The 27,855-nt window shown below is 51.6% G+C and overlaps 1 protein-coding gene across 1 annotated transcript; it reads left to right on the top strand.

Moving 5' to 3' along the window:
* The first annotated feature begins 10 nt into the window (after positions 1–10).
* FGF9 (fibroblast growth factor 9) lies at positions 11–27,855 on the top strand. The gene is made up of 3 exons (XM_069601678.1): positions 11–2,142; positions 10,871–10,974; positions 27,544–27,855. The coding sequence occupies exons 1-3, from the start codon at positions 1,866–1,868 to the stop codon at positions 27,787–27,789; spliced, it is 627 nt and encodes a 208-aa protein (XP_069457779.1). The 5' UTR covers positions 11–1,865; the 3' UTR covers positions 27,790–27,855.

Below are 27,855 nucleotides of genomic sequence, written 5' to 3'. Positions count from 1 at the left end.
CGCTCCAACCGGCCCCGCGGGGATCGGGCGCAGGGCGCGCCGCGCGGCTCCCTGGCAGCTCGGGCGCCGGATTTCTTTGTCCCGAGCCCGGGGTTGGGCGCGAGGGACGCCGGCCGCGAGCAGAACCGAGCCCCGGGCTCGGGGCTCCGACTTCCACGTGCGTCCCGCGGGTTTAGAGCAGGAAGCAGCGTCCGCGACCCTTGGGCGCTCCCCGCACCGGGCTCCCTCAGCTCGGCGGCGGCTTCGGGGCCGCGAGGGACCCGGGGCCCTCGGCTTTCTCATCCCCCGAGGGCGGGTCCAGCTCGCCCCTCGGAGCGCGGTCCAGGGTTCCAGGGTAGGGGGAGCCCCCGGCGCGCGCTCCTGCACCCGGACTCTCCGCAGACGCAGGCGAGCTCGCGGAGCGAGGCGGTGCTCGGGCGCCCCCTCACCCAAGCCCGCCGCGCCGCGGGGCGGGACCTAAACGCAGCGCCGGCTTGTGAGACGCCGGGAGAGCCCCGAACCCGGCCAGGAGCGGCCACTGCGGCCGGTGTGCGCGCGTGGGAGGGGGCTGGGCGCACAGTCCCCCGCCCCCGCCTCACCGGTCCCACCTGCCGCGCCGCTTGCTCCTGTCTGCAGGAGAGATGAGAGCGGAACTGTGGGGTCCGTTCAAGCTCATTAAATCAGCCCCCTTCACTCCAACTCTTAGCTAAGTTTTATTTAACTCAAAGCAGCCCCCGAGCCCCAAGTGGGAAAACTAGTTCTCCCGATTCAGTCTGCACCTCCGCCGCCGCAGCGAACGAGGGGTTAGCTTCGTGGCTGCGACTCCGCGTGAGCGACGCGGCCGCAGAGGCCCAGGGGCCCGCGGTCTCGCGCCTCCTTTGTGCGACCGGAGGCTCGGGGCGTCCCCTGGTCCCCGCGCTCCGGCGCGCGGCGCGGGGCCTGCCGCAACGCGGAGGGCGAGGCGGGCGCTAGGACCGCGGGGAGCGCGGGCGGCGCGGCGCTACCTTAAACCCGGCCCAATGCCGCCGCCTGCGCCACTCTGCGCGCCGCGGGGCTGCGCAGGAGGAGCGCTCCGGCCACCTCGCCCCGCGCCCCGGCGACACCTGTTCGCGGCCGCCGGCGGCACGCGGGTCCTGCCGCGGCGCCCCTCGCTCCCGCCGCCGCCGCCGCCGCCCGCCGCCCGCGCCCGGCCGATGGACGCCAGCCGAGCCCCCGGAGGACTCTGGACACCAGCCTTGGACGCCTAAAGTTTTCCCTTCTTTTTGTTTTATTATCATCCTTCTCATTTTTGGAGGAGGGGACGGGGCTGCAGATTCGTCGCCGCCACCAACGTGAGATTTTTTTTTTTCCTCCCTTGAAGGATTCCTGCTGATGTCTGCAGAGTCGGTTAGAGTAAAAACAGCGCATGCCTTCCTGGAGTCAGGATCCGTAAATTCTGACGTAGCCCGTGCATCTTAAAAACCCCTATAATAACGCCTAGGCATTTAAGTTGCTATGGTCATTCTGGTCGCAAGCCTAATGGAGAAACTCCGGATTTTTTTCCCTCCCTACGGTCGGATGAGATGAAGACCTGCGTGCCTGCCGAGAGCTGGGGATCTGTGTGTAGAGATACATAGATACGTTTATCAATATGTCAGTGTGCGAGTATAAAGTGGTGCTTGCTTAGACTATCCGCGGTTTGACCTTGAACCTGAGCCAGCGAAACGGCAGGTTACTTTTATTGATGCATTTCATGGATTGAAGAAAAGGACCTTTTTTCTTTTTCTTTTCTTCTCTCTGCAACTGCAGTGAGGGACGGGAGTTGGATTTACCTCGCCGAGTACCTCCTGGGTTGGCACCATCATCATTGTTTATCGCTGTGCTCGGAACGCCTGCCGACTCTGCCGATGGCTCCCCTGGGTGAAGTTGGGAACTATTTCGGCGTGCAGGATGCGGTGCCGTTCGGGAACGGGCCGGTGTTGCCGGTGGACAGCCCGGTCTTGCTAAGTGACCACCTGGGTCAGTCCGAAGCAGGGGGGCTTCCCAGGGGACCCGCGGTCACGGACTTGGATCACTTAAAGGGGATTCTCAGGCGGAGGCAGCTGTACTGCAGGACTGGATTTCACTTAGAAATCTTCCCCAACGGTACTATCCAGGGAACCAGGAAGGACCACAGCCGGTTCGGTAGGTGCACCGTTAACCCTTGAGGGCCCGAGCTGGCAGGCTCGGACCGCAGCTACCCAGAAGGCGGCCGGGCGCGGGCGGGGGATGAGGGAAGGGGTCTGCGGGAAGGGGTCTGCCTCCCTTGGTCTCGGACTGATTCGGTCTCATTAACTCCAGGGGAGAAAAAAGCCTCCGGAATTGCAGACCTGCCGCTGGCACTGATGCGGGTCTACACTGGAAGGCTTTTTTTTTAAAGGAGGGCATGATTTATAAATATAACACATACCCCTAGTTCTTTTGCATCATATAGGCCGGCAAGATCGGGTTTAGGAAGTTTCTTTTGAATGGAGTGATTCCACGAGTTTCAAGCTTTAATCATTAACTACGGAGAACTTAAAATGCATTTTGCTCAAGGCAATGCTTACCATCTCGTGCCAAATGAAGTTTTTGCCCCTTCCCTTTATTCCTCCAAAAAGTGTCCTGCTTAAATTGTAAATGAAGCGTATTGCTGATTCCCACCGAGTGGGACTGGGGCGCTTTAGGCGAAGGTTGCAGATTGTTCCGTGGGAGGAGAGACTCAAGTCGTATTTCAGACTCCGGGGCTGCAGGGGCAGGGCGCAGGGGGGTTGGGGGACGGACTCGGGCAGGGGCAGGGCCCTGTCTAGGGTCGTTTGTCCTTCCAGCCATCGACTTATGCCCTGTGCTGTCTAGTTCCCACCACGCGCAGCCCTGTGTAGGATTCCTGGGTGCCTCTGGTGTGCGGGTGTGCATGTGTGCGCGCATGCAAAAGCGGCGAGCTAATTTTAAAGGGCATTCCTAGGGCTTCATCTCCGGAGGAGGGTGTCTGTGACTCAGCACGAGGGCTGCAGACCCCGGAGGCTGGAGACCGTCCGCTCTAATGACTGCACACACGTGCCCGCTGAGCCGCCGGGCCCGACGGCAGCGCCCCGGGGGTGGTGGGTGGAGGGGCTTCTCCTGGTTTTTTTCCCCCCCATACTTACAAAATAAAGCTGGGGGTGGGGTGGGGGAGGTGGCGGTGTTTGGGCAACCGGACTGTTGGAAGGAGTTAACTTATTGAGCGAACCCCTCTGACAACTTAAACTAGGTCGTAAAAGCAAAGTCCTGTGGTGCTTTCTGTTCGTCAAGCTTCACGCCAGATGCTGAGCACGGTCTCAACTGTCCGTGTAGCTCGTGGGCTGCAGACGATGGCCGAGGTGAGGCCGGCCCGGGCCTGAGATGGGCCGGCCCCGGGGTTTCCTGCCTCTGTCCTCCCTCTCCGAGCCTCGGCCCGGAGGGACCCACCAGGGAGACGGCTCAGGGTCCCCCCCGCCCAGCTCCCGCGGCCCCGTCCGTTTTGCAGTCTCCAGTTACCCAGAGGAAGCTCGAGAAGTGGAGGCGGCTCCGGCCGCTGCGGAACGAGGACGAAACTTCGCACAAGCGCTCACCTCGGCCGCCCCCAGGCCGCCAGCGCTCGCGCCGCGCTCCGGACCAGGGCGGGCGGCCGGGTGCGTGGACGTCGCGCCCAGCCCGGGCCCCCGCGCGCCGGCCGGCAGGTGCCACTCGGCTGCCCGGGCCCCGCGCGCACTCGGCTGCCGCCGGCCTGCTCCGCGCGGTCCTAGACGCGCTCGGGTTCGGCGGCTCGCCCCCGCCCCGCGCGCCCTGGGCTGCTGGGACCGCCGAGTCCGGGGCGCCGGGCCCGGGCGCACTCCGGCCGCATTTAGGGATCGGGCTCCTTGAGCCCGGGGCCGCGTCACTTCGCGCTCGCGGCGTGAGAACGCAGGTCCAGCGGATCGGGCCGCCGCCGGGAGCAGCGTGGCCGCGCGTGGGGCGGGAGCCGCCGGAGGCGCGCGCGGCGGGGCCGAGGCCCCGGAGTCCAGTCCCGTCTCGGACCCCTCTCCGTCCTTCGGAGCGCACAGCCGGGTCCCGGAGCGGTGGGCTCGCGGCGCCGGAGGTGGGTCGGGCCGGCCGGCAGGGCCGGGGCCGCGGGGTAGAGAGAGGGGACAAAGGGCGGCATAGGCAGGGGGCCGCGTGCCATTGTTGCGGACCCGCCGTCCCTCTCCGCCTGGGGAGCCCGCCGTGGGCTCCCGCTTGCGGCCGGCGACCTCCGGTGCGGAGCAGCCGAGCCCGCCCGGGGAGACCGGGAGGCTCCGCTTGGGGCTTCTCCTCCTCTCCGTGCGCTTTTTTTTTTGTTTTTTAAACGCAGTCACCTTTCGGGTAGGACGTTCGCTACACGCAACCCGGTCATTAGGAATCCAGTGCCTCTGCCTCGGGGACAGCGAGGGACCGGGGTGGACAGAGGGGGCCGGGGGCCGGATGGGGGGGTGGCGGCCGAGAGGCGCGCTCCGGGGTCAGCCGACAAGGACGCGGGCCCGGCGGCTGCACGGAGACCGTAAAACAAAACGCGGCCTCGGCACTCCCGCCCCCAATCCCGGAGGTGACGCGTCCTCTCCCCGTCCGCCCGCGCGGCCGGCGGGCAGCTGGGGGCGGCGCTGGCTGGGGGGCCGGGCAGCGGAAGCCCGGGCCCGGAGCTGGGCGGGGTGGGGGCCGGGGGCTGGGGTCGGCCGCCGCGGGCGGCGGGGGAGGGGCGCGCCCGCGCCGGGTTCGGATGCGGCGGAGCGGGCTGCGCGCGCGGTGGGGGCGGGGAGGGAGGGGGCGGCGGCCGGCTTCTTGCGGCTTCCATCCGGGGGCGGCGCGGAGAAGCCCCCACAGGATCTGTCAGCGCCGCGGCCTCCCGCCGCGGCAGGTTCAGTGTCAGCAATGTCCGCAGCGCGGCGCCGGCCGCCCACCCTGGCTCCGGGCCCCGCCCGGGGGCGAGTGGGCGCTAGGACCCTGAGCGGGGCGAGGGGGGGGGGGCGCGGCCAGCACACCTGGCGCCCACCTCGCCCCGCCCGCCGCACCTAGGACCCCCTCGTCTCCCCCGCGCGCATCCCTCCAGCCGCGCCCTGGGGACCTCGAGAGCACCCCCGGTTTGTCTTCCAAGCCTCTAGAGGAGAGGAGCTGTGGGTAGGGGGCCAAGGGGGCTTGCACCTCGGTTAAAACAGAAGGTGCTTTTTCCACCTGCCACGGGAAATGGCAGAGGAAGCGGGAGAGACGCCCCCCCGCGCCCCCACGCAGGTGACTGCGGCTGCGGCGGTGACACAGCATCGTCAGTGCGGGCGGGGGGCGGGGAGCCTTGCGGCTGTGCCTGCGGGAGCTGTACGTCCGCGACGCGGGCGCGGGGGCCGCGGGGGGCCCTTTGTTTTCCCCGGGTGGGGGGCGCTGGCTTGGTGCGGAGGCCAGGCCCGGAGAAGGGGACCCAGGATCCCATCTGGGGTGATAGGCCCAGGGGAACCAGACGGTTCGTTCCCTAATAGTGCTGGACGGAAAAAGTGAGCAGAAAAATCAGTGGAGGAAATGGTAATGCGGATAATAAAAACAGGGAGCCTGGGGCCTGATCCGCTATTTGACTTGGCACGCGGAAGCCGAGCCGGGTGACCCAGCCTGGTGCGGAGCCGGCTGGTCCTCGCCGGGGCCTTGGGGCGGCCGGTCCCGGGGTCAGGTGTAGTAGTAGTGCCAGAGGGGAGAAATATGATCAATAGCTGAGCTTTAAAAAAACAGGTTAAACAATCCAATTTCCAAGGGTCTCGCTTGAAACGACTTAGTTCTGTGTATCTGTTCTTCAGTATCAGTCAGGGAAAGGATGCTGTTCTCAGGATAGGCCCAGATTCTGGAAAAATCGGTGAGGTGGTGGCTCCCGTTCAGCTAGTCATTTCCCAAATGAACCCTGGGCTTTGCTCAAGGCCTCAGGCTCTGAGATGACTGATCTGGCAGCCCTGGTGTGCTGTTCTCTCCAAGCAGGGGGCTGGAGGGGGGAGGTTAATCTATTTTAGAAAGCCTGCCCTGGTGCCTCTCTCCACAGCCTGCACACATTCTTGTCCTCTGAAGAATGCAGGTCTGTTAAGTGTTGGGGGCTTTTAGGCTGGAGGGTTGTTTCACATGGCCCACGCACTTCCCAGGGCCAGCGGAGGTGCGGCCCAGGGCTGAGGGCCTCCTGGGAGCAAGGCCAGCTTTGGGGTAGTGGTCCATGTGCACAGAGCCTGGGGCCAAACACGACTTACCTGGTGAGTCTGGGGTCAGGGGGATACTGTGCTGAGGTCATTTTCCTGAAGGGGTTCAGGAACTGACCTGGCTTCTTGTGGACCACAGATGACCGTGGGCCCTGTCAGACCCCACCAGGCCTCCTGGGCCCGGGGACTGCATCCTCATGGGAGTGCTTGCCTGCTGTGGAAGGGCCCAGCTAGATGCCACCATCACGGAGCTCGGCTGCCCAGGTCACTCCATCGGTGCCTATGGCTGTGGCCCTCCTGCACTGCCTAAGAGAGACGGGCCACTCCCTCCCTCCTTTCTACTCTTCCTAGTTCTTTCCTTCTTGCCCTTCTGTGTCTACACAGAAGCTTTCTCCCCAGGTTCTTCCTGAGCCAACAGCCACACCCCACCCTGTGTCTCATGCTGGTGGAAACAGCCATGGAGGGGGCATCCCTGCTCAGATAAGTGCAGTCCAAAGCAGATGCTTGGCACTGGCTTGGGCCCAGAGAGAGGATAGCCTACCTGCTGGAGGTTCTGGAGTTCTGGTGGACAGGATAGTACCAGGAATGTCAAGGATTCTAGTCTGGGTGGGGCAGGGGCTTGTTGCCATGTTGCCAGGTCTTCCTGGCCTTGTAGCTCTGATGAGCTCTGCATGTGGGGGAGCAGCTGTGACTCAGATGTTCTAGATTCTGTTTGCCCTCAGATCACGAGATGACCTCATGAAAAGCTGGGCTGTTTTTTTGAGGTCTCTGCATCTTAAGGGGCTGCAGAGCTAAGGATGCTAGTTTGAGGTGATGACATCCTTTTCATCTGGGGTCCCTAGATGTAGCTCCTTCTCATCTGAAGTCTCTCTCCTTGAAGACTTGTCTCTGGTCTTAACCCTTGGAAGCACCCCAGACTCCCCTTTCCCAGCCTGAGTGAGCTGCCTGCCTACCAGAAATACCCACCTCTCATTGCATCTCCCCCATTGTTATTACACTTACCTGGTTGTCTGTCCTTCTGCCCACTAGATGGGAAGCTCTTTGAGGTCATAGTCTAGTCCTTGCTGTGGTGCTTGGCTTACAATTTGTTGTTGTTCAGTTGCTCACTGGTGTCTGACTCCTTTGTGACCCCATGGACTGTAGCCCTCCAGATTCCTCTGTCCATGGAATTTCCCAGGCAAGAACACTGGAGTGGGTTGCTATTTTCTTCTCCAGGGATCTTCCAGACCCAGGGTTTAAACCCACATCTCTTGTCTTGGCAGACAGATTCTTTACTGCTGAACCACCGGGCATGCCCATTGGTTTACTCCTTAGTTTGTTGATTTAATGAATGAGTACATGTCTTATTGATGCCAGGAGATAACAAGATTGATCTCTTACCACTTTCATTTCCAAAATGTGTAATAATCATTTCAGAACTTACATTGTGTGTGCACAAAATCAGTATATTAACACACCGAGCTGCCCACCTTCCCACATCCTGTGTGAAGAGAGTGCAGACACAGGAGCCCGCCTGCTCTTCATTTCCTCTGCTGCTGCTTGTCCTGAGCGCTGGCTCGGCCAAGCCTCATCTCGACAACATCTTCCATTTCCCTAGTGAGGGAATGACCATATCAGCAGATGAATGGATAAGAAAGCTGTGGTACATATACACAATGGAATATTACTCAGCTGTTAAAAAGAATGCATTTGAATCAGTTCTAATGAGGTGGATGAAACTGGAGCCTGTTATACAGAGTGAAGGAAGTCAGAAAGAAAAACACCAATATAGTATATTAACGCATACACATGAAATTTAGAAAGATGGTAATGATAACCCTGTATATGAGACAGCAAAAGAGACACAGATATAAAGAACGACTTTTGGACTCTGTGAGAGAAGGCGAGGATGGGATGATTTGAGAGAACAGCATTGAAACATGTATATTATCATATGGGAAATAGATCACCAGTCCAGGTTCAATGCATGAGACAGGGTGCTCAGGGCTGGTGTACTGGGATGACCCTGAGGGATGGGATGGGGAGGGAGGTGGGAGTGGGTTCAGGATGAGGAACACATGTATACTCATGGCTGATTCATGTCAATGTATAGCAAAAACTGCTACAATATTGTAATTAGTCTCCAATTAAAATAAATTAATTTTAAAAAAAAGTAGTACAGAAATCCCAGACTTTTGAGGAAAGGTAAAGCTGATGGGAAGATGTGCGTGGTCAGTAAGGACCTAGGCCTTGGAGTCTGATTGCTCCCGGGGAGGTTGTCCTTAAGCCTAGTGTCCCCATATGTCATCTGACGGCTCGCATGTGATGACGCCTTGGGCTGTTATGTGGCCCGAGTGTCAGGCCTCTCACAGGGCACACACTAGATGCTGGAGGACCCTGGCTGTTTGGGTTGTCACTGACGAGACTGGTGCTTCTGATGTCCTGTAGACCAGCCAGGCACATGGCTTTGTCAGAGCTCGTGTACTTAGGTTTTGTTGGGGCTGATGGGCAATGTTCGTTGATAGCTGTTATTAGTTCTCTCAGAGCTGCCTCATGTTAGGGAAAGAAAAGATCATCAAATACCCTCTTAGAAGGTGCAAGTATCTTTTAGTTTTATGACTTTCAGTTGACATACTGTATTAAATTGTTCAGCTGCAATGGGGCAAAATGTTTCCATTTTACAGTGAAAATTGGACCTTAATGAATTCCTTATCCTATTTCAGGATTACTATGATTTACAGTGTGTGTTTTCAGGTAGCTAAGAAGAGACACACTGTAGTATGTGACTCCTTTAGTAATAAAATGCCACAGTGTAAGTTATTTTTAATCCTAAGAGTTGGATGTGGCATAATGAAATAAAATGATTCATCAATAAGGGCGTGCATCTCACATGAACTGACTCTTATGGAAATATTGCCTTATTTGTCTTTCCATTTGCTTTGTGAGGTAGGGAATGGCTGATTAATGAACTTATTTCAGATGTGTTTTTCATTCGAGACTCATCGATTATCAGATTCAGAAGGCAATTTCTCATCATATTTTCCCACACATTATTTCACATTTTGTTAAAATACATAGTTGTTGTGTTTTTTTTTTTTTTCGCATGTTCAGATGGACAGCCTGTAAACTAAGCTCAAAGAATGTGTTACATTTTGTGCTTATAACAGGACTAGGAACACCCTTTTATAAGCAGTCTCTCTCTCTCTGTCCATCACCTTGGAACCTTTGCTTTATTAGATTTATGTACTCCATGTCTTGCTATGATTGCTGCACAGTCTGTTTTGTGAGAATTGCAAAATTAATTGTTTAAAAATCCATGTAAGTGCTTTTTTACAAGTCACAGGAGACTGACTGTAGCGCAGTTATCCCTATTTTTTCTAAACTTTTTAAATGTAAGTAAATTACTTTAATATTTGCAGATATTTCTAAAACAGCTCAGTATTTGGTATGTGTTAATGCAAGGTTTACACAGAGTGTAGCACTTTAATACAAAATGTGGAGAAAATGGCTGAGCGTGAGTGTCTTACTATTGTCCCAAAATGCCGTTGGATAATCATGTTAAAACAACACTATTGTTATGGAACCTAGAGCTGCTGTTGTGTGACTATAAAATTCTGGATTTATGCCCAGTTTAGGCAATGTTATTCTTAGTGAGGTAAGCAAGAGGAAAGAAGGAAATAAGATTGTTATGTTGATTTGATTTTGGGTTATAGTAATCCATGCCTATTTTAAATCAAGAGCATTTTTTTGGAATGAGCATTTTTTTTTTCCTCCAAATATTGTGTTATCTTAATTGCTTAACTATCTCTTTGCGGCTTAGATAAGCACAGAGAAAAATCAATACTTTGTTTAAGCAGAAATATTTGGGATGTAGGCCTTTTAGTTTTCCAGATGGAGCATAATACAGTTATATTGGATAGAGAGAGCCGGATAATTTTCGATGTAAACCAGACAAGTCTTTGGTTGGCATCTCCATTCTTACTGAAGAGACATAGACTTCTCTCTGAATAGAACTTTTTTCCAATCCATGCCCATACACGGATACTTCATTTCACAGTTTTAAAGTAGAAGTAACTTTTCTCTTACATTATACTCGTATAACTTAAAACATGTACACTGGCTTATCTGACCTGTCATTTCTTACCATATCTATGTAAATACCAGATTTTTTCTTAAGAGAATGAACTTATGGTTATGAGGATGGGGGAAGGTTGGGGGGAAAATTAGGGGGAAGAGATAGTTGGGGGCAGTTGGGGATGGACATGTCCACGCGGCTGTAGTTAAAATGGATAACTAACAGGGACCTCCTGTACAGCACAGGGAACTCTGCTCAGTGTTATGTAGCAACCTGGATGTGAGGAGAGTGTAGGGGAGAATGGATGCATGTATATGTATGGCTGAATCCCTTTGCTGTCCACCTGAAGCTATCAAAACATTGCTAATCAGCTATACTCCAATATAAAATAAAATAAAAAGTTTAAAAGAGAAAATAAATGCTAGCTTTTTATTTAAAAACTTTTTTTTTTGTTATGTGTCATGTTGATAAATGTTTTTGTCTCATAACTAGAAGCTAAGATCTAGTGGAAAAATCAGTTCTTTGGGGCAGTGGTTTTAAGAGAAGACGATTCCTGAGTAAGTGCTCCTCTTCGGTGCTCTGGGCTTGTGGATGTGTGGAGGGCAGTGCTCCAGGCCCTGACCTGTGTCCCTCTGTCTTGGTCTTGCAGGGATCCTGGAATTTATCAGTATAGCCGTGGGTCTGGTCAGCATCCGTGGCGTGGACAGTGGACTCTACCTCGGCATGAATGAGAAGGGGGAGCTATATGGATCGGTAAGTGCAGCGGGCCACCTCGCCAGCCTCCCTGACTCACGTTTGCTGGGAACCACTCTTTCTTGAGGTTATAAATAGAAATGAAACTGGTGGTGGTGGGAAGGGGAGTGTAGGTTTTCACTTTTTTGAAGAAAACCACTTCATTGTTATGAATAGATGTCAGCCCTGAATCTTCACTAGACCAAAGTTTCTAAAGCAAACGCTTTATGTATATGCTGAGCCATTTTCATTACCCAGTAAATAAAAAATTCAAAACTGTGAAAAATCCCATCTTCTGGTATTGAATGGGAGTTATTTTTGAAATGAATTGAAATGATCTCTCCCCAGCTTTGGCAAGCATTGTAATTAAAACTAGAAATAGACCATGCAGTGAGTATCAGCCCTTTTTCTGAGCTACATAAGATTTTCATTATGTAGAGACAAGGGAGATGGAAATTACTGTCAGATATTCTTGTAGGCGAAAAGGAATAGAAAAATATAATAATTATTTGTAAGTATTATGAGTTTCTTTTCTTTTATGTCTTCCTTCCTGTCTCCAGTGGGTTGGAAGCTCCCTGTGGAGGCAGAGAGCACTCACTGCAGCTGGCCGGGCACCTGGAATTGTGGTCTTCAGAGTTTTCTGAGCGTAGATCTCAGTGCCTCATGTCAAATTGTTTAAAAGTTGTGTACATAAAGTGTAGCCCATATACGTTATGTTGTTTTATGTGTTTTATGCAGCATGCATTAAGGTGAAGTGCTCTGAAGGCAGGGATGGACGAGTGGGCAGTCAGAGGCCACGTTCTGTCCACAGCAGATGGACCTGTGTCCTCGAGGCTGTGGCCCGTTGTGGGGCCACATCTGCCTTCTTTCAGGGGCCCGTCTGCCTTCTTCCTTGCCCCCACCCTTTCTGCGTGTCCCCGGTTGAGCCCCACTGGGGCAGAGATCTGGTGACCATGGGGTGGCGGGGAGGCCTGACTCGGGGCTTGTGAGGCCCGCTGCCTGGTTCAGAGCCTGAGGTGCCCAGCAGAGGTGGGACAGCCCCCTTGCCCTCTGTGTCCTTGCCTGCCTGGAGGTGTCCTCAGGCTGGGGCCCTGCTTGGTGGACAGCTGATCAGGCCCGCATTTGCCCACCCCCTCATTTCCTTCCTCAGCCTCCAGCCTCCCCCGTGCCCACCCTGGTCCCACCAACAGAGGGTTCCTTAGCCCCCGACGCCGCCGCTTCCCGCTCAGACTGCTTGAGCTCCTGCCCTGAAGGCGGCGGCCACCTGCCTCCATCCACTCGCCCCGCCAAACCTTGCTGCCCAGGTCTGCTCTGCTAGGCCGTCTCCTGTCCCTGTCTCATGTGCCTCAGGTCTGCCTCCCTGCTCTTCTCTGGTCACTTGTCATCTGATGGGCCGTGGGGTCGTGTCCCCCACCCCGCCCTGCCGTCCCCTCCTCCCTGTGCCTCAGGAGGCAGCTTTTTTTCTTTAGGATTCGGTGACAGTACTGCCTCTTCTGCAAAACCTTCCCTACCCACTGGAGCCCGAGTTCTGGGTCAGCATCTTGTGTGTGCGTGTGTGTCCTCTGGGCTCCGGCAGCGCCTTCTTTATGTTTCCATCCTCACCTGAGGAATGTAGACTTCTGGTGTGATTATGTGTCTATGTTGGCTGTGTGTTCATGTTGGTTATGTGTCCACTGGAGGAACATAGACTTCTGGTGTGGTTGTTTGTCTGTGTTGGTTGTGTGTCTACGTTGGTTGTGTGTCCATGTTGGTTGTGTCCATGTTTGTTATGTGTCCACTCCAGGAATGTAGACTTCCGATGTGGTTGTGTCTCTGTTTGTTGTGGGTCCGTGTTCTCTAGTGTGTTGAGGTGGGGGCTGCAGGTTTCCTTTCAGTGTTGCTCTGCACACAGCCTGGGCCTGCACTGGCGAGGGTCCTCGTTGGGTTGCAGTGGATTGAACATTGTGGTTTATTCATGGCTTCCCGACCCTCGAGGTGCAGCCCTGGCTGTCTCTGCCTGTGTGGTCAGTGTGTCCCTTGGGCCCTGCTGGAGGGAATGTCCCTCTCTGCTGTCCCCATGCTGAGCCGCACTGTGATGTGTTGTCCTAGCGTTCATCCCTGGGGGAGGGGCAGAGGCTGGAGAGGATGGTGTCCGGGGAGGGTGGTGGCCATTGGGATGCCAGGAGCCCCCGCCTGCTCCTCCTGTCCAGACAGGGGCTAGACTCGGGCGGCCTCACGGCTCCTCTGCTCTGGGTCTGGGCCTTTCATGCCTTGGGCTGACTGGGCTTCACTCCCATCTTCCCTGCCTGTCCTTTGATGTTCTCTGTGTGCCCATGATGTTACACAGCAGGACTGCCTCTTCCATGCTGCCTGCCTGGTTTGCCTGTGTGCACACCTCACACAGATGTGAGGGAGTCCATCTCCTCGGTGGCCAGAGCTACACTGCACTGTGGTTGTCATCACCCTTGTGTGGCAGTGAGAATGGGGTGACCCGCACATCCCCTCTCCATCCCAAACAGACCGAGAGAAGGAGGGAGAAGCAGGCAGCGATTCTGTTATGAGCGCGCCAGAAACCGTAGCTGAGAAGTTTACCTATATGAAGTTGTGTGAAGCTCAGCGGAGTGGAGAAGGTGTGTTTCTAAACATTGAGGAAACCTTGGGAAGACTGATCTCATTGGGAAAGAAGGTGAACAGGAGATTTGGGGAATTAGCCATCACTTTTATAAAGTCTATGCATGTGTAAGTGCAGCAAAAGTTAATGTAAAGTGTATTTAGGATTGTTTTTTCTCTTTTCATTTATGTGGTTCTTTTGCTTCCAAGACTATATTAGTATTAGATCTAAAAGGTCAGAGGTGAATGGGATAATACTTCTTCAGAAAAATATATAGTATTCTGAACCCTGTCAGAGGGCTTCCCAGATGGCGCTAGTCATAAAGAACCCAACTGCCAGTGCAGGAGACATAAGAGATGTGGGTTCTGTCCCTGGATTGGGAAGATCCCCTGGAGAAGGGAATGGCTGCCCACTCCAGTATTCTTGCCTGGAGAATCCCCATGGACAGAGGAGCCTGGCGGGTTATGGTCCATAGGGTTGCAAAGAGTCAAACACAACTGAAGTGACTTAGCATGCACACACCCTGTCATACTGTGGAGACAGGAAAAACTCTATTGCTGATGTATACTATGATGTGATTTAAGGAAGATCTGAGCCATTCTGTTTCTGGGATGGAGTTTGATTATTGTAATCCTGTTTTGAATTCATCCCTAGATGTCCATTCATCTGCTCATTTCTTCAAACATTTATACTTCATATGTGCCCAGCATTGTGCTAAGTGCATGACAACACAGCAAGTATCTCAGACTCTGGTGGGAGAAATAGACCTATAAATAATTCAGTTCAGTGTGAACTGCACCATGTTAGAGGAATCACAGATATCCTGAGAATCCAGAAGAGTGTCTAAGTAATTGCCTGGGGAAATTGGGTGGCAGCATTTCACTGGGTTTTGAGGGATGTATAGGAGTCTCCAAAAAGGGAGGCATAAAAGGAACGGTGTGTAATTTTTCAAATGTAAAGATTAGACTACCCTGCCTGGGTGAGATTTAGGAAGGGTATTAGATCTCTCTCTCTCTCTCTTTAGATCTCTCTCTCTCTCTCTGTCTCCCTCTCTCTCTCTCTCTCACACACACACAAACACACACACACACACACACGAGTGTATACTTGGGCAGAGAATTAAAATGTTAGAATATTAGTTTACATTTTTCACTTTTGTTTTCATGACAGAGAGTAGACGTAAGGCTTCATTACCTCTAGGGTCTTAACCTAAATCATCTGAGCATCATCAGGTTACTTCAAAGTGTTAAGAATAATTCACTGTAATAAATACTTCTTTAAAAAAGAATGCCTTGAAAACAATTAATCTGTTTCAAGAAACCTGCCTTTAATGAGAGTTGTTGACATTTTCATTAAAAAGAGGCAGCACAATCTCTAGAACTGTAATGGTGCAGGAAAGGGGAGCATGGGACCTGAAGACGTGATGAGGAGGATGACAGACGCCTGATTGTATCCCTTTCAGCACCTGCTGTTTTCTGTCTGGAGTTTTCATTCTCGTTGGTCTTTCCCACTGAATTTGGCTCTTAGGAGCCGGTCTCTGTCTCCTGAAGGCCCTGCTGTGTGTGTCGCATGCTGTTGGCATGTAGGGTCGTCACCCCAGCCATTTGGCTGGTCACGCCTGCACCTGTGTAGTATGTCACACGTAGATAGCGTGACCTGAACCGTCATTGTCCACCTCCACTGTCCTGGGTTTCCACCTGGGCCACCCCGGTTTTCTGCTGCTGGGACCTTGCTTAGCTGTTAAGGCTGAAAGAGAAGAGGTGGGGTAACTTGCTCCTGGGCCAGAGCTTTTGGGACAAAGCAAGGACTCAGGCCAGTGCTGGAGCACGGGAGCCTGGCCACCACCTGCCAGAGACGCTGGTCACACAGGCACCTGTGGACCGTTGGTTAGTTGTTACATTTCCAGAGACGCAGCTGCACCCGGCTGGGTCCATGTGAGTCTGTGTAATCAGTAACCAGGGTGTGCTGGATTCAGACTGTGTTTCCACTGCGTAGAAACTTTAAAGCCCAGAACATCACGTGGGGTGCCTGTCCACACTGGCTGGGCCTGTGTGAACCAGAGCTGTCCCTCGTGCGGTGTTTCCACGGAGGGGGGCAGTGGTTGGGGGGCTTCAAGGACCACCCATCCCAGGATGAAGGTTTATGTCCACCCCGGTAAGAGGAAATGGCAAAATATCTCACATCCCCAAACCCCATTTGCCTTAAATTATTTTTGTTTTAATTGAGTATGTACACACATAGATACTCTGTGCTCCTTTGGCGACTGCAACGCAAACCACGCGTATATTCAAATTCACCCTGGACCGTGGAATGGCTGGGCTCTGGAGTGGTGGGCGGGGTCTGATGTGATGGGTGAAGCTACCTGAGTGGGGCTGAGATACAGCTTCGTGCGCAGCATACCTGTCCCCAGGGCTACTGGGGTTGGGGGGGTGGCCTCCTCCCATGGCCTCCTGGGTGAATTGCTGGGAAGCCAGGTGTCACCTGGGCCACACGGACAGTCCAAGGATGTTGTTTCTCTTCCCATAAGTTCCAGTGGTGAGGGTTTTGCTGCTTAGCGCTGAAGGTGACGTCAGATACAGACACATCCTTGGGCAACCATCTGTGGCTATAGGCAGGCCTCAGGAGGTTTTGAGTGGCCTTAAAAGGATTCCTTTACTTTTTGGGAGATGAAAAGTCCGAGATGATATTCCTGCAGGAAGCTTGTTGCCCCTGGATTAGCCTTTATCTTTCCAGGATGTGCAGCTATGGAAACGTGCTGGGATGGGGGGTGGTCCCTGTGGTCTCCGTGAGGCATCTGCAGCACCTGTGTGAGCAGCGTGGGCACATGCAGAATGAGCGTGTGCTTGTGGAACAGGACACCGTGCCTGGTGGCCAGTCCCTGCTGGACTCAGCGGTTTGTCTGTGTGCTGTGTCAGTTGAGACAACTCCGGCAGCGGCCATGCCAGCGGGTCCTGGATGCTGAGTCTGAGGGGTGTCATTCCTGCAGGGGAAATGGCAAGAGTCTTCTGTGTTGTGGCCTCCCTGGGGCAGGCGGGCTCTGCAAGCGGGTGGCTTTAAGCAGACACCGAGTGATGGAGCCCGGCCTCCCATCCTATGTGCAGGTTGCTGGCTGTCAGAGGACTGCGTGGCAGTTCTTTGTGAAGGAGGGCAGCGCCTCGGGAGACCATTCCTACTGTATTAGCCAGTTTAGCTAGTAGAGCATCTTTGTGCTGGAGGTGAGGAGATGGGGGTTGGTGGCTTAGTGACGGACTCAAGGTCACACAGAGGGTAAGGAAGGAGTTGGTTTGAATGCAGGTGAATTAATCTTGTTTGATACACATAAGAGTGGCCATCTGTTTTTGTGAATTAAAAAAAAATATATATGTATATATTTCCCCCCCCAGAAATAACCCTTTTATCAGAGCAGGGTCTAGTCTGTCCTTCAGGGACATGATTTTGAAACAATTGTTTCCTTCTAGCAGCCTAGTTTTTACTTAGTGGTTCATTTGTTTCCTTAGCATCTATACTCCTGGCTGTTAATTAGTGGAAAATCATCTTTTATAAAAAAATTTATCTTCTTCTTTATGTAACTGTAGTCAAGTTTCTGTTGTTAAGCAGCAAGCTGACTCCCCTGATGGTTTGAGGCCTGTGTGGCTAACCTGGCAGGTAAGTGGTGGCAGGGCTCACAGGTGGGGAGGCATCACAGGCTCTGAAAAGGGAAGTCGCTAAGTCATGTCTGACTCTTTGTGAGCCCATGGACTGTGGCCCGCCAGGCTCCTCTGTTCACGGGATTCTCCAGGCAAGAATACTGGAGTGGGTTGCCATTTCCTCCTCCAAGGAATCTTCCTGACCCAGGGATCAAACCCAGGTATCCTGCATTGGAGCAGACGATCTATCGTCTGAGCTACCAGGGACCTGGTTTTCATTGTCAGGCCCATGAACTGGGCTCAGTGCACCCATGTGCACGGAGAGAGAAAGAGAAGGATGGCCTGGGACTGGGGTTCGTGCTTAGGGGCGGGCTTCCTTTAGGCTCCAGGATCTCAGCACAGAAGCTTCCTGAGTCAGTGCTCTGATTCCCCCACCCCCACCCCCTGCCCGCCACATCACATCTCTTTGTAGAACAGGTGGGGCCTGGCCTGGGGCTTAGATGCGGGGGACATGACCTTCTGATTCTCTTCAGTCTCTGCATCCCCGCGTTCCTTGCACTGATGCTGAGGGGCAGCCGTGCACACTCCCTGCCACACGCGCCCACACGCGAGTGCACACTCACTCGTTTTCATAACCCTACAGGGTTTGGTGGTGTCATTGCGTACACAGGCCAGCACTTTTGTAGGTGCTGGAGAACAGTTGACCCTCGTGACTGCAGGCCACGTGCTTGCACGTTTGTCCACCAGCTGGAGTTTGTGTACCCAATTGTATGACCCTGGAATGGTGTGACTCACAAACCTGCCAAGAGTAGCAGCAGAAGCTACTGCTGGCCAGGGCCCTGTGAGGCTGTGCGGCCTTGTGCCTTCAGCTCCTGCTGAGTGAGCATCCTCTCCTGCATATGTTTAGTGCCTGGGTCTCATGTTTTTGTGCTTTTCCAGGATGGTTTCTCTGATCAGAATGCCCCTGGGGCCTAGTGCTGAGATGCTGTGCGTGTCCCAAATGCGGGAGTCTGGGCGTGTGTCAAAGAGGAAACACGGGCCTCACAGGAGTCTCAGCCGTCCTGAGTCACTGCCCTGCGTCCGCAGCTGACAAATCCACGATATTAACTTAAATGGAGACAGAACAAAGCAGGGCTGTGTGTTGGTTGGTTGACAAGCATGTGATGAGTAGAGAAACAGGCTCCGAACCCGCGTTTCCCCAGGAGCTGCAGTTCAGGGCCTGATCCACATAGAGCGGCATCGCGTGTAAGGCTGCTTCCTCCTGGGGCGACCTTGGCGCTGGTTCAAGGGGAACTTGCCACGCTGGGGGGAGTCAGATGTGCAAACATGGTTGAGGTAACGGAATTGTGTCCAGAGAGGGCTGGTGGCGGGGCTTCATCCCGGGCTGGGAGGGAGATCTGGATGGTTCACAGAGAAGGCAGTTTGGGAGGGGCTGGTGTGAAGGCAACCTTGGGGCTGCAGGGTTTGGAGATGTGGCTGCTCACGGGTCCCTATTCTGCTCCCCCGCTCCCCGCCCGCCCCCCCCCCCCACACACACTGGTCCTGTCTCTGCTTCTGGTTTTCCTGGCAGCTGCCAGAGGCCACGACGCTGACGTTTGAGGGGTCCTCCACTGTCACTGTCCTTAGCCGCTCAGGAGACACTGCTGCCATGCTGCTCTGTGTCCTGGCTGGCACCCTGGAGCCGCCCTGACAAAGCCTCCCATCCTGGGGCTACCCCCCCAACCTTGCCCTGGTCAGGAGGACTTGTCCGTTGACCTGGGTGTCCGTTGGTGATCTCACAGGCAGCTGAAAGATGCGTGTGCTTTCCCAGCACCCCCGCTGAGGGCCCCCCAAGGATGGGGAGGCCGTGGTATCAAGTGGAGCCCAAGAAGGGCTTGTGAGTGCTTAGGATCCTGACCAAGCTCGTCTCCTCCTCCCTCAGCCCTTTGTCGTCCTTGTCACTGTCCTGACATCACCGCCGCGGTTTGCTTCTCCTTTGTGGGAAGTGCCCGTGTGCTGTGAGCGCGGAATCGTTAGGGTCATGCCAAAGCCGCCACCGGGCAGCTCCGCGTGGCCTGCAGGGGCCTTGCCCTGGACGTGGACACGGGCTTGCTGTCTGCTCCCCACCCGGGGTTGATCTCTGTGTCCCCTCCTCCCCACTCCCCAAACCCTGTTTTCTTTCAGCTTCGCTGTCTGCAGGGGCTTGTCTCCGGGTCCTCTGGAGTGGCTTAGATCCCTTTTCCTTCCCTCCCTGTCTTTTGAGTTGGTTTTCAGCTTGCTGTGTCTTGATGGAAGGTTCCTGCCTGTCCTTGCATCCTGAAGACTTTGAACTTGGAGATGAAGCGTGGAGTGGGGCAAGCACAGGGCTGGGACCCCAGCTCCAGGGCCGCCTCCTCAGGGTTGCGGGCTGGAGTAGGAACCAGGGTTGACAACAGCCCGTCGTGAGAACGGCTGGCGCGGGCGCCGTCTGGGCTCCCTGGGGTTGAGCAGCGGCTCCTCAGCCTCCTTCAGGACCGAGTGCGGCCACGACGGATGTGCTGTCCTATCCGACTTCAGAGCTCCCTGTGGAAGTCGTGTTTCTTGAACGTTTGAATTCAGAAGTTAAGAGTTAGGAAGGAAATAAGCATTTTCCTTCAGGTCAAATTATGACATCCCTTGTGTTATCCTTCAGACTGTAAACCATAAAGCTGTGTTTGCCGTGGTTAATTTTGTATACCTTCTTCTCAAGTGCAGCACATTAGTATGTTATGTTTTTTGTTGAATTAAATAGTTGGATTTCTTTATTAAGGACAGAGTTTCCATCACTGATGGTGGCGAGGATGGTTTCTCCTATCCACATGCTGGCGAAGTCTACCAGCTGTGGCGGCACCAGAGTGTCCACCTCCAGAGTTGGGGTCTCGGAGTGAAGGCATTCTTTTGAAAATGGCCATGATGGCCTGTGGATCTGTTGCCTGGGTGACTGATAATGTCAGCTCGTATTTGTCCTGGAAGTGGGCTGTTAGCAGAGGGGCCCTGAGAGAGTGACCTGCGTGTTGCTCAGAGGAAGGGACAGTGGCACCGGTAACTTTGCACGAGCATGGGGCCATTTCTCTACCACCAGGCGAGGGCTGGGAGGATGAGTTTGGTTCTAGAGGAGTCTGGGTTGATGTGAATCCAGTTGGAGCTGAGTGGTGGGGGCACCCAGGGAGTCAGGAGATAGCAGAGACACGTGTGTGTGTGTGTGTGTGTGTGACCCCCCGAGGGGTTTCTCTGTGCATCTTGGGGAGATGACAGTGTGTGTCTGAGAAGTTTGCAGTCCTCAGTCACTTCTCTTTGGGGCTGCCTTTCCTCTGCCTTGTGTGACATGTTCAGCTTTGCCCCCAGCTCTAGGCCCTCCCTAGGCTTCCCAGGTGCTCAGTGGGTAAAGAATCCCCCTGCTAATGCAGGATACACACGAGATATGGGTTCAATCTCTGGGTCAGGAAGATCCCCTAGAGAAGGAAATGGTAACCCACTCCTGGGAAATCCCATCGACAGAGGCACCTGGTGGGTTACAGTCCATGGGGTTGTAAAGCGTTGGATACAACTAACTGACTAAGCACACATGTGCTACTCTGGATACTCTGTGACTTTGAGAACTGTTTTCTTACAGGTTTTGGCTTTTCTTCCCAGTCAGTTCTCTTGGGGCAGCTCATGACACAGGTTTTGTTGGTCAGGCAGACATTCATTCGTGAGCTGTGATTATTGAGGTCAACATAGGGAAGAGGTCAGCAGTGGTCCCCCAACATAAGACACCCTGTAAGGGGGGTGTCCTGACAGTCTCCCAGGGAGGGAAGGAGAGGCCTCTGGTGCCACGGCCCTGTCTTTGTCCCCGTCCTTTCTTCCCTGAAACAGCAGCCTGCCTTCTTGGCCGCTGCCAGAAGCATCACTTGGCTGCGTCTCTGCGTTGGCAATGGATGCTGCACATTTTAGTTGGTTTCTTCCCTATTTTCTAGCGACACTGCAGCTCCTTTTCCATTTCCCATTCAGTGCGTCCTTCTCCAGTCATTGTGGGCATCTCGGCTTCCACACTGGATGCTCCAAGGCTGGACCATTTGATCTTAGGCTGAGAAAGACCCTAGATGTCTCTGGGTCCTGTACCCTCTCTTCACAGAGAAGGAACTTGAGCCCCCAGGATGGCTGATCAACCCCATTTGGGGTGTGTGTGTATGTGGGTGTGAGGTCACCGTCACTTCAGAGATTCTGTGAATCTTGTAGTTCTTCAGAAATTGCCTTTGGGCTTCACAGCCATTGTCTTTGTTGATCTTTCAGTTTCTCTAATTTCATTTCCGCAACCCAAGGCCTGAATCTTGCCTGTTTGGTCTACCGCAGAAAATCTTTGGTACGTTCTTCTGTTTTGACTCCACCCCCTGCAGTGTGTGTTGATTGTCCTGCAGACTGGGTGTCTGGGTCCCATTGTTTCCAGGCGCCTCCTTAACAACAGGAATTGTTTCCTTCATTCCACCTCCCTGCCTTGAAGCTCTCCTCTTCTCCTCCATTGTCTGTGCTTCTACTTTCAGTTTTTAGAGAGAGCAATGTTTTAGAGAGAGCTAATGTTTAGCTTGAAGTTTTTTCAGCTTTTGCAAGTCTGTGATGTGCATTTTAAGTGGTCATTGAATGACTTCTCTCATCAAGATAGTGATTATGGTAAGAAATGTTACATAAGCTTTCTTTTTAACTAGGTGTTCTAAGATCCTGAAAAAAATTTCAAGAACTTGCGTAGAGTTCTTCGCAGATGAATCAAATGTGTGTTGTCTAGACACTGAGACAGAAGTAAGAATATTGCCTACAGTGAATATTAAACTTCTCAAACGGGAATTCTCTTCAACCTTGGGCGGGACTTTCTTTCCCCTGTGGGTCTCCATCTCTGAAAATATATTGCAAGTATGTGAACTAACATGATGTACCAAACAAATGTCTGTCTCTGGGAGTAGCTGTGAAGATTACCTCTAAGTAGCCTTGTTTGCTTTGCAGTACTCTTGGCAGGTCCTGTCTTTGGCTGAACTGTGGGTGCCACGTGGCTGGTGAGCATACAGGCTAGGAGATGTTGGTATGTTCCTCCAGATTCAGACTGGGCCCTGCCTTTGAGTCCACAGATGCTTAAGCCGCTTCTGGAGGGTTTGGTTTGGTTTGGTTTGGCGGGAGGAGTGGAGAGAATGTAGGAATTCTTAATTTTCTGTATATTTGATGAGACAGTGTTGCCTGTCCAGCTGTTCTATGTGCATTCACCAGACACACCTGCTTCACATGTTCCCCCAATTCCAGTGGCACATTTGATGGCCAGGATTGCAGGTGTAAAAGCAGGCCCATTGGGGATGGTGGGGATTTTAAAGAAGTTTTGAAAAATGAGGCGGGAGGTAAGACATGTTAAGGAACTGGAGCTTCTAATCAAATAAGACACAGTGTCTTCCCACCTGTTCTCTGTGTTTGTTGCTTTCTGTTTGGGGACTTCTCCCAGGAGAGAAACATTAAAAGACCTGGCTTCTTATTAATGGTCCTTTCATCATTGTATTTAATCATCCCAATCCTTGCAGTAGTTCCCACTAAGACTTTACAGCTAGATTATTAATGAGGAAGGTGCATCTATATAAGTAATTGTAGTTAAGGGAAGTCTAAATATCATGACTGGGGTAAACGATAGGCAGAAGCCTGAGCACTGAAGAATTGATGCTTTTAAACTGTGATGTTGGAGAAGACTCTTGAGAGTCCCTTGGACTTCAAGGAGATCAAACCAGTCAATCCTAAAGGAAATCAACCCTGAATATTCATTGGAAGGACTGAAGCTGAAGCTCCAATGTTTTGGCTACCTGATGCGAAGAGCTGACTCATTGGAAAAGACCCTGATGCTGGGAAAGACTGAAGGCAGGAGGAGAAGGGGACGACCGAGGATGAGATGGTTGGATGGCATCACCGACTCAGTGCACATGGGTTTGAACAAACTTTAGGAGACAGTGAAGGACAGGGAAGCCTGGTGTGCTGCAGTCAATGGGGTCGCAAAGAGTCAGACACGATTTGGCGACTGAACAACAAGGAGGTAAGGAGAACAGGGTTGCTGAAATCTATAAGCCTGCACGTGGAAACTTCAGTGATGGATGAGAAAGGTCTTAGCAACTGGACAACAACAACAGAGAATGAGTGATTACATCAAATCATTAACTTATAAAAGGTTGGAAACTCTCCTATCAATGTGACTTCTGACTTTGGAATTTACATGTTGTGAGTATGTTTATGCTGGGGGTTTAAACAACTCTTTGTGTTGAACACAAGCAACCATTTGGATGGTGTGGTTAGAACTACACCATATGTTTATATGTATAAAAATGGAATCATGTTTTAAAATAGCAGCATAAGTCTAAGTATTTTCAATGAGAACTCTTGACTCTCAAAGTTTGGAAACTTCTGATTTCAGTTTTTAAATGGGGACTTGGGCATGGTAACGCCCATGTGAATTACACATTTTCCAATTGTCAAATAGTTGAAATTAGTGTCCATATGAGTTTATGTCGTATAACATTCCTAAATATTCTCTGGGGCATACTATAATTTTTACATTATTATCTCATGCTTTGGTTTTAATAGGATTGGTAAAAGTTTTGAAGTTTTAATTTCAGTTTTTCCCACTGCTTAGAATTTGATGATGTAAAATGAAAAGAGGTTTCCATAGTTGCTAACATTCACCAGATTTTGTTCCAAAGCATGGGCTTTAGAAGACTTTTGAATTAAAGCCACATTCTCCACCCAAGCCTAGTGACATAATCCAGCAGTTCAAAGATAGGTATGCCATAAACAGCTACAGTTAAATAATCTAAAAAAAAAATTAAAACATGGAAATACAATAAAACAAGAATTGATCACTTTATAGTGGAATACTCTATAAACCGTCTGCATTGGAAACATGTGAGTTTTAAAACATCTGAGTTCTATAATTCTAAAGTGTATAGTTTATTTGAAGGCAGAAACTGTTTCTTCTCCTCTGCATATATATATATATATATATATATATATATATATAAATACAGGTTAATATATATATTTTTGCTATCCTGATTTGCATCTATTTACTTATTTTTAATTTAGATAAATAACTTTGGACTACACATTCCTAACATAAATATATTCACCTCAGCTAAATATTTTATCGCTAAGTACTGAAGTCTGGTCATGAAGAGATTAATTCTGTAAATCTTGTGTTTGTCTAAAACGAAAATCACACATTAACATAAACCCAAATAGTAAGAAAAAATTATTTGAAAGCATATACATGGTATAGAAAGGTATCAGGGTCTTTAATTTTTATGATCCTTTAAATTAGAAAAAGTTTTTAAGGTCTGCAGGTTTATCTGAGCGGCATTGTAATCCTTGCATAATAATTACAGGAGCTCAACTGGACCAGGCGTTTGGCAATGTATTGTCTGCATGCCTCATTTAACTAGTTAACTGAAGTTATCCAGTCCTCCCAAGAATGAGATGATTGACCTTTCAGCCATCACAAAAACTGCTGTCTGGAGATCATAGTGGAACAGTTTACTTCATTTTCTGAGTTGTCTAAAAAGTTATATTGTATGTGTAACGACATACACATACAATATGTTACAACTGTTGTACACATACAACTGTTACAACAGCCTCATAAGGGAAACAGCCATGTTTGTGGAGCAGTGAAAAGATTAGTTCAGTTTCTTAACCACGTTCAACTTTTTTAAAAAGGTTTTTTTGTAAACTGACAATACCCCCCAAACATGTAAAGCCCCTTTGGAGGGGCCTTGGAAGTCCCTGGACAGACAGGATATCTGGAGGGAGCCTCTGTTAGTGAGAAGTGGAAGGTGGAGAGTCTGGGCAGAGCTCCTGGAGATGCGCTGTCACCATGACAACAGGATCCTGAGCAGGGACCCCCATCTAGGGCATTTTCGGGGGAAAGATGCACTTGCTGTTGGCTGAGGTTTGCTCCAGTTCTGAGAGGTTCTGATGTCAAGTGTCCACAGCCACCTTGGTGACCAGCGGTGTCCTGAGCTGTGCGCCTGACCTGGCCCCGCCCCAGGTGTGGCGCTGACCTGCTCCAGGAGGGGCTGTGGAGGCTGAAGCTGGGGGCATGCCTGTGGCTCCAAAGGCAGGCCCCTCATGGGTGCAGACCCTGAGGTGGCATGTCTCATCCTGATCCATAGAGGGCCAGTGTCCAGCAGGTGTGACCTGTATTCAGAGCAGACAGAAGCCAGGGCACAGCTCAGGGTCCAGGAGGAGGGGAACCCTGTTTCATAAACAAAGTATCTGCCAGGGCTTCCCAGGTGGTGCAGTGGTACAGAACCCACCTGCAGATGCAGAAGTTGTCAGAGACATGGGTTCCATCCCTGCGTTGGGAAGATCCCCTGAAGAGGGGCATGGCAGCCCGCTCCAGTGTTCTGGCCTGGAGAATCTCGTGGACAGAGGAGCCTGGCGGACTGCAGTACAGGGGGCCACACAAAGTCAGACACGACTGAAGTGACTTAGCACACACATGCATCTGTCAGGTAATGTGGTTTCCTGCTAAGAAAAAGAAAGCTGGATTTGAATTCCTTTTTTGATTTCCATGGTAGAACTGAAGGCTCTACAATTCCATTCTTTGGTCCACTTTATTAAGCAGAAAATAAATGAACATCGCCTGCTTAGAAAACTTACTTAATCACTGCAAACTCAAACCAGACCTTTTAAGCCAAGAGTAGTCTTGTCTGTGGGGAGAATATTTATTATACAGATGGAAGTAAAGTCTGAAGTAGCTGTTAATGTCTTTAACACTAGTTTTATTTTGTCTGCTTTAATGGAGATGGAAGAGAAATCAAATTCAGCCTGGTCTCCCCAGTGTGGGGGTTTCCTCTGGGTTTGCTCATGGAGGGAGATGGGGGCCTTTCTGTTAGTTCCCAGGGGAGGGGCTGCTGCTCCCCCTGCAACCTCAGCGGTCCAGTGTTTCCCCATTGGTCTTTCTTGCTCAATCTTTTCCCCTGGTTCAACTCACTTAACAGAGATTGTCCAAGGACGTATTTTGTTACCAACCCACTCAGTGTTTTTGATCACCTAGAAGTGCCCCTCCTAGGAGGTGTGGGTCCTGTGTGCCTTGGGTGGTTTAAGCGTTTGGTGAACGATGTCAGGAAGCTGGCTCATGAGTCCTCTCTGGTTTTCAGCATCCTCAGCAGGACTTGCCCCCCTTGTCCCTACCCTCACTGTGCATCAGGCTGGCTGTGAATCAGTGCTCTGAGTTGTATCCTCAAGTGTGTAACTGTGTGAACATATATTTGTAGGTTTTCTTTCTTACATAAGGGGCCAGGTGTGCAAGAGCAAGGGGAATATTTTCAAAAGTCATTTTAGTGTTTATTTTTTACACTACCACCTGGGAAGGTATGGACCTTGAAGTTTCAGCACGGCAAGAAGAGCAGCCCCCCAACCCGCCCCACATTGCCCCATTTGTGTCTGTGCCTGGAGTGAGCTCACGGTGGGGGTGAGATGTGAGCAGGGCCTCTGGTCCTTATTCCTTTTGGCGCTCGGGATACATGACTGCAGGGGCCCTGGTTGTGTGGTTCCTGGGAATCCAGGCTTTCATAAAGCTCCAGTGAAGGGCAAAGTGCAATACATTTATGAAAATGTGGACCCTTTCTGCTTTTAAACCGGGAGGGGAATGGTTCTTCTGTCTAAGTTCAAGGAAGCCCGAGGGCTGGGATGTTTGTCTTCACTTCTTTGTACTAAGGAAGACCCAGTCCTGATAGAAAGCTTTGTTATCTCAAAATGTGGACCCAGTGGTGGCTGCCTCCAAGTTCCCCAAGGGCCTGTTCAAAATGCGTATTTCCAGACTTTCTGGCTCAGAATTTTAAAGGGCTGGGGATTGGAACTCTTAATTGAAAGAAAAAAAGTATCCCGAAGTGATTCTTCTGCATGCTGAAGTTTGAAAACCACTCTTGTAGAGTAATAAATTACTTCCGCTGCTTCAAAGGGCAGAAAACTTGTAACGTCATGGGCGATGTTGGTCCGCACGGCAAGGACTCTGAAAGGACGCTGACGATGAAGCGGCTGTCTGAAACTCTGTCCACGAGAAGGTTCCCCGCCCCCAGGATGGTCTCCATCCTAACTGTTGTGGTGAAAACAGGAACAGCTCATGGTGTTAGTTGCGTTTGCCTGCTGACTCATTCAGATAATTGGGACTCGGAAAAGTTTAACTAGAAAAAATTTAGATTCTTTTTGTGCTTTAATCATTACAAAAAAAATTAGAACATAGTTGAATTTATAGAGGTAAGTAGCTTTTGCAGAGTACTTTTAAAGTGGGTTAAAATCGGTATTTTCTCACCAGTTATTTAACAACTTTTAAATACAGAAAGGAGCTGATTTTGCAAAATATTTGCTTTTGTTTTTTGACAGGAAAAACTCACGCAAGAGTGTGTCTTCAGAGAACAGTTTGAAGAGAACTGGTACAACACGTACTCCTCCAACCTGTATAAGCATGTGGACACTGGACGGAGGTTCTACGTCGCGTTAAATAAGGACGGGACCCCCCGGGAAGGAACCAGGACTAAGCGGCACCAGAAATTCACCCATTTTTTACCCAGACCCGTGGACCCCGACAAAGTACCCGAACTCTATAAGGATATCCTAAGCCAAAGTTGACAAAGACCGTTTCTTCACTTGAGCCCTTAAAAAAGTAACCACTATAAAGGTTTCACGCGGTGGGTC

This window comes from Ovis canadensis, chromosome 10 (genome assembly GCF_042477335.2).
Source record: "Ovis canadensis isolate MfBH-ARS-UI-01 breed Bighorn chromosome 10, ARS-UI_OviCan_v2, whole genome shotgun sequence".
NCBI lineage: Eukaryota > Metazoa > Chordata > Mammalia > Artiodactyla > Bovidae > Ovis > Ovis canadensis.
Note: the sequence above shows the minus strand (reverse complement) of the source record. Positions and strands in the feature narration are given on the sequence as shown.